Source organism: Neomonachus schauinslandi, chromosome 8 (genome assembly GCF_002201575.2).
Source record: "Neomonachus schauinslandi chromosome 8, ASM220157v2, whole genome shotgun sequence".
NCBI lineage: Eukaryota > Metazoa > Chordata > Mammalia > Carnivora > Phocidae > Neomonachus > Neomonachus schauinslandi.
Window position 1 is genome coordinate 43874654 of NC_058410.1, and position 13697 is coordinate 43888350.

The 13697-nt window shown below is 35.2% G+C and overlaps 1 protein-coding gene across 2 annotated transcripts in view; it reads left to right on the plus strand.

Annotated features, from left to right (window-relative positions):
* The window catches only part of CEP85L (centrosomal protein 85 like), a 174000-nt gene that overhangs the window by 99251 nt on the left and 61052 nt on the right, over nt 1-13697 (plus strand). For both annotated transcript variants that reach the window (XM_021693553.1, XM_021693555.1), the window contains exon 4: nt 2586-2707. In XM_021693553.1, the coding sequence (XP_021549228.1) occupies nt 2586-2707 (122 nt within the window). The remainder of the gene's footprint in view (nt 1-2585; nt 2708-13697) is intronic.

Below are 13697 nucleotides of genomic sequence, written 5' to 3' on the forward strand. Positions count from 1 at the left end.
CACTAAATTGATAGTCATTAAGTAACATGGAGTTGCTGTAAGTAGAGACTTTCTTTTTTTTTTTTTTTTAAAGATTTTATTTATTTTTATTTATTTGAGAGAGAGAGACAGAGAGCACATGAGAGGGGGGAGGGTCAGAGGGAGAAGCAGACTCCCCGCTGAGCAGGGAGCCCGATGCGGGACTCGATCCCGGGACTCCAGGATCATGACCTGAGCCGAAGGCAGTCGCTTAACCAACTGAGCCACCCAGGCGCCCAAGTAGAGACTTTCTCATAATATCAGCAATATTTATGGTGCTGAATCCTCTCTCAGCTCCTAAGAGCAGTTACACTCAAAAATGTTTTCAGGGGTGTCTGGGTGGCTCAGTCAGTTAAGCATCTACCTTTGGCTCAGGTCATGATCCCGGGGACCTGGGGTCAAGCCCCGTATCAGGCTCCCTGCTCAGCAGGGAGTCTGCTTCTCCCTCTCTCTCTCTGCCCCTCCCCCTTCACTCGTACTCTGTCTCTTACTTTCTCTCTCTCAAATAAATAAATAAGATCTTTAAAAAATGTTTTCAGCTCTTGTGATGATATGAAATTTTGTGAATACCTTATTTAGGCGATAGTGGACGCAGTGTGGTACTTAAGACCACATGCTCTTTTGTTGGAGTGCCCAGGTTTGAATCCTAGTTCTGCCAATTAAATATAAGCTGGTAGGTAGTATTGAGATGGGAAAATTTTGGAGGGTTGACTAGTGCAGTGTAGGGAACCAAGCAATCAGAAAGGATGCCATTTATGGATGGAGCATCTTGAAAGCCCTTTTTAATGCCAAGAACTCTTTATTTGTTGAATAGTGGAGAGAATCTTCAGGGGGTTTGGGCAACAGCTAGTTACCAACCACAGTAAAAAACACTTCATTATTGTAGCAACTAACATGTCTGTACTAGGGCATATGGCTTATTACTAGTCTGGGTTGTATGTTAGGCAAAGGAAAAAGTGAAATTCAGACACAGGATCTCTGACTAAGCTGCCCCTATAACTCTATGTCACTTACACTCCAAATATCTGCGCATATGACAAGTTATCTACCCTGCTATCTCCTGGTTTCTATCCTTCCTAGTCTGTTCATCTTGTTTTGTCTGACTTCTGCCTGAAACATCCTATCCTAGTATTACTTGAAAATCATAATTTAAGGGGTTAATCCCTTAAATTAGTATACTAATAGTCCTGTTAATCCAGGACTAGATGTCACAAAATTAGTGGTTTATTCAGAAGTAGGTCTTGCCAGTAACATCTTTGGAAAACAAAGGATAAAAATATCACTGCACATTTGAATTTTCCTAAAGTTGCTTTGGAATGTTTCTGTAGGGTTATTTAGCTTGCCAAGGAACTTATGTTCCTACTTGACTTACCAGTTGTATTAGTTTCCTGTAGCTGCCGTAACAAAGGATACAAACTTGGGTAGCTTACACAACAGAAATTTATTGTCTCACAGTTCTGGAAGTTAGAAGTCCAAAATCAAGGTGTTGGCCGAGTTGTTTTCTTCTGAGGCTTGTGAAGAAGAATCTGTTCCAAGCTGCATTTCTAGTGGTTTCCTGACAGTCATTTGTGTTGCTTGGTGTGTAGATGTATCACTACTATATCTGCTTTCATCTTCAGATGGTGTTCTTTCTGTATCTCTTTACATAGTCATCTTCTGCGTGTATTTGTAGTCAGATTTCCCCTTTACATAGGAGACCAGTCATATTGGATTAGGGCCCACCCCAATGACTTCATATTAACTTGACTATATCTGTAAAGGCCCTGTTCCCAAAGAAGGTTACATCTTGAGGTACTTGGGACTTAGGACTTCAACATATCTTTTTGAGGAGACACAATTCAATCTATGACTATTAGTCAATTAAGGTTTTCTTTTTTTGTTTCAGTCATAGGAATTTGAGGATATCTGCCATATTGGTTTTTATCAGTGTTGATTTGTTTTAAATATTTGAAATTTCTCTTAAATTCTAAGCAGATTTTTTTCTAAGTTAGGTATGTAATTTACACTGGAGGCCAGTAATCACCCACCCAGATTATACCTGTTTAAGTCATATTTTCTATAAATATGTTTACTATTTTGTGAAAATATTTTTGCTTATGAAAGTTTAATGTAAATAAATGTGACGTGTTGGATGACAATTTGAAATCTGCATAGTACAGGTACTATTTTTATTTCCTTGTGGAAACCTTTCCTATAATGTTTGTCTAGTCTAACCATGGAACATTTTCTTATTGTAGTTCTTCCTTAGGCAGTGAGTGATTAATCTCTCATTTCCAGAAAGTTTCCACAAGATAATAAGATCTTATTTATAGTGTTATAATAAGCCAGATTAAATATTCTATTGTCACCAGTTCATTAGACTTGTACTTTTACTTCAGAACTTCCTTGAAATTCTTCAAGTTACTTTGTATTCACAAGTGTGATTTCAGACAGTCTTTAAAAAAAAAAAAAATCAAAGGGAGAATTCTCCCTTTTTTAATGAAAATCATTAGGAAAATATTAGATATCATTGAAATATTCCCTTTAGACACTTTCAGTATACTAATAGTATAAATATATTTGTGCAGGTTTTGACCGGATCGTCTCGTCAAAGTTATTCACCTTCTGGCTATCAGGATTTCAGTAAGTGGGAATCAGTGCTGAAAATAAAAGAAGGACTGCTGAGACAGAAAGAAATTGTAATTGATCGGTGAGTCTGTTTTTTTAAATTACTATATATTTCAGGCATACAGAAACGTAGATTGTGAAAACAAATACCTTTGTATCCACTACTTAGAGTTTAAGAGATAGAATCTTACAAATACATTGATGTCTCATGTCTGTCCCTCCCTCATCCCACCCCCTCTAAGATCCTCTATGAGAACTGAGGGTTGGTCTGTTGGTCCATCTTTCTGTTTTCTACCACCTTCCTGTTTACATTAGAGTAACTCATTTGGAATCTCCTTTCTGTCTTTATACATGTAGAAAGTTAGCTGCAATGCTAATGAATTACCAAAACTACAAGCTGTATCTTTGTGTTTTACACTTGGAAACTATCAAATTGGGAAGGTACTTTAAAGTGCTAATATTTTAACTAATGTATGTGAGTTAGATCTGAAGACAAAAACTATGAAAATCATGAATGTTTAAAATTAAATGACCTACAGATAAACATTTTAGAAATTTTGGAAGACAGGCCAAAAAATTTTGTATTTTTGAGTACCAAAGTTCTGAAAAAATTTTTTTATACTTAATAGACAGTCTCCTGATTATTTTGAGCAATTAATGTTAATATTACTTAATTATATTATCCTTGATATATATTGGTTCTACATAATTTATGTATTTTTTAGGGATGGTTAAACTTGTCTATCATGGTAATGGGGAAATCATTTGAGGAGGCATTGTTTTCTTAATGCCAGTTACTGCTTATTTTCATGTGCTTATATGGGATAAAGTAGTAGACATTTTAGCCTTAAAATTAAATTCTAATTCAAACATTTAAATGTATTTAATAGTCAAAATTTCAAAAGATTTTGCTTAAATATTTACCAGTATTAAGCAGGAACTACTGGAGTATAAACTAGAGCACAGACATCTGAACTTTTTGTTCTCTGCTATGTTCCCAATATCTTGAACAGAGCCTGGCACATAGTATATGCTTAACACTTGAGGCAGGAGGCAGGAGGAAAGAAGAACTTGAGAGATAAGGTGACCAGAGTAAAGCCATTTTGATTTTAGGCTGACCCTTAACCTAAAAATCAGGAAGCCAAGAAAAGAGTCACAAGATCCGACTCATGGGAAACCACAAGACCCCACTCTGTCCAGCAGTAAAAGCCACATATGCTGGACATTCTTAAAATTGCTCCATGTGGGTAATTCCAAAACTCTAAGACAGTGGAGAAGCTAATTGCCCAATATGAATGATAGGCCCAAAGTTAAAGAGTAAGCTCCTTCCTGTGTGGTTAGCTAATTAAAAAAAAAAAAAAAAATTTATAAAATCCTTTGTTAGGGGTGCCTGGGTGGCTCAGTCAGTTAAGCGTCTGCCTTTGGCTCAGTTCATGATCCCAGGGTCCTGGGATCCACACCTGCATTGGACTCCCTGCTCAGTGGGGAGCCTGCTTCTCCCTCTCCCTCTGCTGTTCCCCCCTGCTTGTACTGTCTCTCTCTGTCAAATAAATAAATAAAATCTTAAAAAAAGAAAAAGAAAAGAAAACGTTTCATTAGAGGCAAAGGGTGGGGAGGTCTTCTTGCTCACCTGGGAGGAGAGACCACTATTTCGTGAAGTAGAAGCTTTCTTATTTCTGTACTTAATAAATCTTTGCCCCTTTCCCTAAATGGCTTGCCCTTGAATTCTTTCTCACACAAAATCAAGAACCCTGTTGGCAGTGGCCTAAGGCCCTCCCTCTTGAGGCTCTGCTTCTCTGGCATCACTTGTATACTTGATAAATGAATGAAGATTCTAGAAGATACTTTTGATTGATTTTATGAAAAAGCTGTTTAAAAATATTAGATATTTCTAGTACAGTGAGTTTTATGTATGGATATAGACCCCAATGGATATATATTTTGTACACTTAGAATTTGATTCACTGTACATACTTGAAATTAATACTTTTTTAAACAGACTGAAATTCAAAATTTTATTAATATGGATGCACTCTCAAACAATTAGAATTAATTGGCTTTTATTGTTTTTTGAACACCATTATAATTACCATTCCATTTGGTATAAGTTAATAGGTATCTTAGTTCATTTGGGCTGCTATAATAAAATACCATAGGCTGGGTGGCTTATAAACAACAGAAATTTATTTCTCCCAGTTCTGGAGACTGAGAATTCCAAGATCAAGGCACCAGCAGATTTATTGTCTGGTGAGGGCCTTCTTCCTATTTCATAGATGGCTGTTTTCTTGCTGTAACCTCACATAGTAAAAAGGAGCAAGGGAATTCCTTGGGGCCTCTTTTATAAAGGCACTAATCCTATTCATGAGGGCTCTACTCTCCTGACCTAATCACCTCCCACAGGCCCCCAGCCGCCGTATATCATCACATTGGGCATTAGGATTTAATATATAAATTTGGTGGGGGGACATAAATAGTCTGTGCTAGTGAGAAATGCATATAATTACCAACATAATCTATTAAAAATTGATATTTCCTAATTTTTTATACTGCAGAAGGGTACTAAGGAAATAATCCAAAATAATTCAAGTTTCTCGGTTTTGCAGTTCTTTATCCAGTCTCATTCATCTATGCAGTGCCCTTCTTATACCTAAGTTTTAGAGAGTGGGGATTAAATCAATGAATGTATGTAAAAGCCCTAATAGGGCCTGATGCATAGGCACCATTAGCAAATAGTAGTCACAGATACGTGATTTGTAAAATAATAGTTATGTTTCTGTGTTTGTCTTTCCTCAGTAGACTCTGAGCCCCCTCACAGAAGAGACCGTTTCTTATACATTTCATTACTCATAATAGGTACTCACCACCATTCACTCGAGAAATAGCTTCATTTTTAATGGAAAAAATGTTAAGGTTGCTGGTTAACCTGTGCTGTTACTGGTACTAGTAGTTCTTCTAATGGTTTGCCTTTTTGTAATTGCTTAGCTTTTGCTACTGGATTGATCAGATAAAATTTAGGGGTAAGTCAATGCACTTGAGACTGATCCAGAGAGGAAACCCTTATACCTTCTGCAATGACATAGTAAGTTAACGCTATTAGTAAATGACATTGGCAGCATAGAGAGGAATTCTCATTTTGTTATTGCAATTTGCAGTATATATGTTTCTTATTTAATTGCGTTTGAAAATAAAATCATATTGTAATTGTACTAGTAAGCTTTTAAAATTAGTAATGCATTCTTTGGTATAGTGTGGATACTTTTTTTATTGAATTCATAATGTCCTTCTAATTCCTCTGCTTTTTAAGCTAAGATTTATGATCAGATTTCTCAAAGCAAAGCCAAGATGTGCATACCATAGTTACTAAAAATTATTGAAACTCCAGCCTTACAGATTTGATCAATTAACATGTGAGATTTTGTTCATCGCAATTTATAGTACATGTCTTTTACTTTGAGAGGGACCCCATAATGCAAGAGTAGTTATTTTCCATCACAGGTGTTGAAGTGAGATTTGATTATTTTATCAGCTGATTTGAGCCTTTAAGTACAGTTTTAATAGTTCATTTCTATTTAAGTTTTTTTTTTTTTGGTTGTTTATACCTAGGCATATAGTATTTTAGAATTAATTTCTAAATCCACAGTTGATCATTGAACAACGTGGGGGTTAGGGATCCTGACCCCCTGCACAGTTGAAAATCCATGTATAACTACTGACTTCCCAAAACTTAAGTACTAATAGTCTACTGTTGACCTGAAGCCTTGCTGATAACGTAGTCAATCAATGCATGCATTGTGTGTTGTATGTATTATATATTGTACTCTTACAGCAAACTAGAGAAAAGAAAATGTTATTAAGAAAATCATAAGGAAGAAAAATACATTTAATCGTATTGTACTGTATTTATTGGGAAAATCTGCATGTAAGTAGATCTGTGCAGTTCAAACCTGTGTTGTTCCAAGAATCTTGTATATTCTGTTTCAGTCCCATCTACTGTACTGCAATTCAGTTTTAACACTAAATACCCTAAGTTAGCATCAGACTCCACAGATTTAAGGACACATAGTCCCCAGCAAGACTACGTAACTTCAGATGCCAGTTTGAAGGTAGCATCCCCAGGCCACCCACACGTCTAACCGACTGGCTACAAATCTGGCTAGTTCCCAGAATTTTTATTGGAGTTTCATTGTGTAGGCATGATTGATTGATCAGATCATTGGCCACATGATTGAACTCAGTCTCCAGCCTCCTTCTTTCCCTGGAAGTTGGACTGGCTCAAAGTCACAACCCTCTAGTTATGTGGTTGGTTTTTTGGTGAACAGTCCCCATCCTAAAGCTGTTATCTAGGGCCCATGAGTCCCACATTAGCGTAAATGCGTGTGTCTTCCAGAGGGCTTATGAATAACAAACACTCCCAAGGATTTAGAGTCTCCTTCCCAGGAACCAAGAACAATGGCTGTTTCTTTATTATTCTTTATTATCGATTCTTCATTATTTACAGAATCTTAATACTTGTAGATAAGTGCATAAGGATCCTTTTAATATACCTTGGGAGTATTTTCAAGTTAATATACTTAGCTTTGGTTGGCAGGCCCACCTGCCTTGTCTTTAATACAATCATCCTCTTTCCATCAAATTAAAAAATACTGACAAAGTATATTTAGAACTACATTTCAAAATTAAAGCCCAGGGCCATATTTTGTATTGTCCCAAAATGGGTGAAAGTTGATTTTGGAAGCTATGAGTGAGGAGATAGGTTCTTCAAAACTGTTTTATCCCTTGTTTATAGTACTAGAAGTAGTTTGAAAATGTGAATTAGTGGAATAGGGGATAAATTTCCACATGGTTGTAAATTTTTCCTTTTATGTTCCCTCTTTTGAAACAGTTTGGGAAAAAGGAAATACATGGAAAATTAAAAAAATTAAAATCTCACTGGTCTTTGTCTTCCCACCCTAGACCTTTGACCACCTGTGCCTTTATTTCAGCCCCCCTCTCACTTTTTATTTTGGTAATGCATGGGGGATGTCTCTGATAACCATTTCTGATAAATTATTTAACATGGCTATTGAGCATAATTCATTTGGTGGTAGGATCCATAATGGCTTTAAAAGCCATTAATGATATTAGAACTCACAATGGAAACTTTTCAGAAACCAAACTTTGAGAAAGGAACCTTTGAGAAAGGAACCTTCTCAAAAGGAGCCTGCTCTAAACCTATCTCAAAAGATACATGCTTTTGCTTTTTTGTATTTTTTCATCTAGAGACTGAATTTGTACATACTCTTATTTGTTCACTGGATCAGGGACAGGATCACTGCAGTCTGTCTAGGTCCAGTATTTCCTTTAGTAACATAGGTTTTGTAGCAGCATCTTGATTTTTCAGTTTTGACTTAATTTTTTAAACCTATTTTCTGATTAATAAAGGCCATATTTGTTAAGTATTCTACTCAATTCCTTTCTTGTTATGTTGTAGTGACAGTACCCAATCTGGTCAGGACCTCACCATCTGTTTCAGTCAGTTCCTGGGCAAAAGGAATGGCTGGGACTCGGTGGGTACCCAGAAGCTTCTCCAGCTCTCATCTTTCTTTTCTTTCTTTCTTTCTTTCTCTTTCTTTCTTTCTTTCTTTCTTTCTTTCTTTCTTTCTTTCTTTTTTTAACTTTGATGAAAACAATCACATAACATGAAACCTATCCTCTTAACACATCTTTAAATATGCAGTACAGTTTTAGCTTTATGCATATTTTTTTTACGTTAGATCTCTAGAACTTTTTCAATTTGCATGACTGAAATTCTGTACCCATTCAGTAACAACTCATTTCCCCCTTACTCCAGCCCATGGAAACCATCATTCTACTTTCTGCTTCTATAAGTTTGACCACTTTTTTTTTTTTTTTTTTTGGTATTGTAGGAGAGGAAAATGTTTTCCTCGGCCTCAGCCCTTTAGGGTTCCTTTGCTGGATCTGGAAATTAAACTGACAAAGACAGATTAACAATAGAAAAGCATACAGATTTATTTAATACAAGTTTTTTATGTGACTCAGGAACCTTTGGGGAAGTAAAAACCCCAAGTAGGCTTGTTGAAGAATGGACAGTCATGGAGGAATATGCTAGGTTAAGGAGTATGAGGTAATTGTATAGTAAACTGGGGGAAATTTAGCAAGGTTTGCTTGGTAGGATTCTTCTTTGTGTCCTGTAGTCTTCAGAGATAGGGATGCACCTTTCCCTAAACCAGAGGGTTTAGGGAGGCACCCTCCGCTTGAGATTTTTGTGATCTGTTTATGGAAGAACGGCAGGGGTGAGGAGGAGGTCACAGTGACCTTTCTGCTTTTGCCATTTTCTTAAACTCCTGTGGCTTAAAACACTCAGTATGCCAAGGTGCCATATTTGGGGGTGGCATGTCCTAAACCCCATTAAATCCTCATAAAAGTGGAATCATGCAGTGTTTGTCCCTTTATGACTGCTTATTGCACCTAGTGTAATGTCTTAAATGTTCATCCATGTTGTAGCCTATGATGGAATTTTCTTCTGTTTTTTTAAACTGAGTAATAGTCCATTGTATGTATATATGATATTTTTCTTTATCCATTTATTGGTAGATGGACATTTAGGTTGTTTCCATCTCTTGTCTACTGTGAATATCACCTTTGTTTGTAAAAGATATTTTTGGTTGAGATATATTTTCTGATCGGTAGTTATTTTCTTTCAGCACTCTGAAGATATTATTTCATTGTCTCTGGTTTCTCTTAAGAAGTCATCCACAAGTCTTATTGCTGCCAGATTGAATGCACTCTATTATTTTTTGGATTTGGTCATTTTTTCCATTTGTTCTCAGCAGTTTTACTATAATGGGCCTATGTGTGATTTTCATCATATTTGGTATTCTTGGGGATTGAAGTACTTCTTGATTGCAGTTTGATGTTTTTCATCAGTTTTGGAAAATTCTTGGTCTTTATCTCTTCTAATATTGTATTTCTTTCTGTTTCTACTAGAACTGCAAATATAATACGTTCGACTCTATCACCATTTCTCATGTCTTTTTCTTCTTTTATTAAGAAAAGTAGGGAAGAGGAAGGAAGGAAAGGAGGAAAGACAGTGATTTAAATGTTTAACCTAAGAAGGCCAGTAAAAGAATAGTAAACATAAAAGAGAACAAAGGAAATAATAAAACTAAGGGCAGAAATTAATCAAATGGATAAATCTCTAGTTCTACTAATCAGGGAAAAAGAGAAAGACTCAAAATTTTAGAAATAAAAAGTGATATAGAGAGAGGTTTTAAATTATTGTTAGAAACATATCAATAAATCTGAACACATAAAAGAAAATGAATAATTTTAAAGGAATAGCAAAATTGACTCAAAAAGAAATGGAAAACTTGCATAAACCAATAATGTTCAAGAAATGTAATAAGATGATATTAACTAGGCTTATTGAGATCATCATTTCACAACATATACACATCAGTATGTTATATGCAATCATTGTTACACACCTGAAACTAATATATCAGTTATACTTCACTTAAAAAAAGAAAATAATCAGCAATTATAAGTCTTCTAGATCTAACTGGTTTTAGGAGTAAGGTTTGCAGAACTGTGTCATTATATTTAAAGTGGTTTTTGTTTTGTTTTGTTTTTGTAGGTAGCATATAGTTGAATCTTTCTTTTTATCCATTCTGACAGTGTCTGCCTTTTAATTGGAGTTATTTAGACCATTTACGTTTTGTGATTATTGATATGTTCGAGTTTAAATCTCCCGTCTTGCTGTTTGTTTTCTAATTGTCCCATCTGTTTTGTTCCCCCTTTTTTTCTCTTGAGTTAGTTGAGTACTTTTTTGAATAATTCCCTTTATGTCCTTTGTTGGCTTAATTAACTATAACTCTTTATTGAGTTATTATAGTGGTTGCTGTAGAGTTTATAATATACATCTTTAAAGTGCAGTAGTCTACCCTTAGGCAGTACTGTATTACTATACTGCTTCATGTACAACATAAGAATCTTATGAAATGTGGAGCAAGTCAAGAATACATTCCAGAAAAAAAATAATAATAATCTTATGAAAATATACTTCCAGTTTTCCTCTCCCAATCTGTGAGCTATTTTGTCATACATTTTACTTCTACAAAGACTATATAAACCCCACAGTACATTGTGGCTTTGTTGGTGTGTTTGTTTGCTTTACACAGTCTATTATCTTTTAAAGAGATTTAAATAATAAGAACAGTAACGTATTTGTCCATGTAGTTAATCATTTTTGGTGCTCTTCTTTCTTTTGTGTAGATCCGGGTTTTCATTTGGTATTTTCCTTTTGCCTGGAGGTGTTCCTTTATCATTTTTTGTAGTTGAAGTGTGCTGTGATAGATTCTTTCAGCTTTCAAGTTTTCAAAAAAGCCTGTTTCACCTCTGTCCTTGATATTTTCATTAGGTGAAGGATCTAGGTTGATAGTTGTTATTTTGCTTTAAATTTACCTTGGGTAAAAAAATTCACTAGATTGATAGCTTTTAAATTTTAATACTTTAATGTAATACTTTAAAGTACTGTCTTGTTTGCATTATTTCAGATGAGACATCTGCTGTTTTGTTTACCTTTTTCTCTCTGAATGAGTTTATCTTTTGTTCTCTGACTACTTTTAGGATTTTCTCTTTATCACCGATGTTAAGCCATTTGATTAAGATGTTCCTTGGTTTAGTTTTCTTCATGTTACTTGTCCTTGGGGTACTCTGGTCTTCTTAAATCTGTGGGTATATAGTTCTCATCAAGTTTGGAAACATACTGGCCAGTTTTCTACAAAATATTTATCCCTCCCTCCCCACTTTAGGGATTCTAATTACATGAATGTTCAGTCTCAAAGAAATCCCACAGCTCACTGATGTGCTTGAGTTTTATTCATTTGTCTTTTTTTCTCTCTTTCTTTTTGGATAGTTTTTATTGCTATGTCTTCGAATTCACTAATCTGCAAATTCTAATCTGCTTTTAATCCCATTCAGGATAATATTTATGTTTTCCATGTCTTTACTTAACATAATCGATCTAGTTTTTTGAACATATGAAAACAGTTATAATAACCAATTTAGAGTCTTTGTTTATTGATTCTATTGTCTGTGCCAGTTCTGGTTCACTTTCAGTTGACTGGTTTTTTCTTCTTATGTTATATTTTCCTGCTTTTTTGCATGCCTGATAATTTTTGATCAAGTACTAGACATTATGAATTTTACCTTTTTTTGGATGTCACATATTTTTGTATTCCTGAACTTTGTTCTGCAGTCACAATTGCCCTTTGTTGAAAATTACCGCTAAATGATGCCCTGTGAATTAGGAAGTTTTCCACTATGGCATTTGAAAACAGGCACAATTCTAGGCCCCATGTAAGTAAGCCTCAGGCGCTGTTCCTTCTAATCTTTTTGGTTGACCACCACCCCGCACATAGGCACTTTAAGTAGTTTCCTCCTGTGTTTATTCATTAGTACTCAGCTGAATCGTCAGGGTGACTTTGCACTGTGAACTCTAGTTGTCTTGTTTTTTGCTTTTTTTAAAAAATTTTATTATGTTATGCTAATCAACATACATTACATCATTAGTTTTTGATGTAATGGTTTTTCCAGTATCCCAGCTTTGTCTTTTCAGCTTGGACAGGGCTCTTGACCTCTGTTGGGTGGGGCCTAAAGCAGTAGGGCCTGGCAGTCATAGAGCTCATCTCTTTTTTTGCCCATCTCCCAGAAGGCTCTGGTCCTAATTAACTGATGTCCAGTGTTTTGGGAGTCATTGCTTCCTATATTTTGTTCTGTTTTGTAATTGTGTCAGCCAGAAGAGCACAACTGGTTTCTGTTACTACATCTTGGCCAGAAGAAGTAGTTTAGTTTTCTTTGTAAAGCTTTTAATTTGAAAAATGTCATGACTAATCTCTCCTAATTTATTAACTATTTGATGTTTTCTGTGTGAATTTTCTTAAAGGATAGTGTATCTAAAAAATTAAATGGCTCTGAGTAGAGTAAGCTCTCTGATACAGTCTGAAACATATAACCTAACGTGCTCCAAAAGTTACTTTGTAAGTAATTTTGGAAAATACCAAGCTATTTGTTTACCCACATACTTTTTCTTAAAAGCTCTTTCTTCCTCATAACCTTATTATGAGACTTGTTATTAAAATTTTGAAGATTAGCAATAATACATATAAAGCTCTTAACCTGATGCCTGGTACACAGCAGTTTTCATATACAGTTGACCCTGAACAACACAGGTTTGAACTACATGGGTCCACTTATATGGGGATTTTTTCCAAAAAATGCAGAACTATAAATGTATTTTCTGTTCCTTATGATTTTCTTAATAACATTTTCTCTAGCTTTATTGTAAGAATACAGTATATAATACATAAAGTGTACAAAAATGTTAGTCAACTGTTTACATTATTGGTAAGGCTTCCAGTCAGCAGTAGGTTATTAGTAGTTAAATTTGGGGAGTCAAATATTATAAGCAGATTTTCAACTGTGTGGCAGGGCAGGGGGTCAGGGGTCAGTACCTGTAACCCCCACATTGTTCAAGTGTCAACTGTATAAAGGATACATAAACACAGAAGTTCAATAACTGGATTAAAGTAAGCACTGAGCTGCTGAGGAAAGATTTGAACTTCATGGTGTCTGTTTCCAACATGAAGTTATGTTAAAGTGAAATGTCTGAGCTATCCAAAGATCTAAATCTGTCACCAAGTGAGTTCTCCATCATTGGTGATGGTTATGTGTAGATGGTGTAACCTCTAGGATGTTGTTGAGAAGATGCAGGCATAGAATAATAGCATTTGGGCTAGATTATATTTATGAAAATACCTTTCATCCCTGACAGTGAGATTCTCAGAAATGTCAGTGGGTATTTAAGTGTTAAGCAGAATTTGTATGAATGAAAATAATGGATTTTAAGGTAAAGGCATTCCAAACTGAGGACATAACATTTATTATATTAGGTAACAAGAAGAAAGCAAACAAAACATGACTTTGTTACTATCTAAGAAGAGTATTCTACTAACGATTATATTTTATAAAATGTCAGAAGTATTCTACACTATAAACTTTTTCTGTGGTCC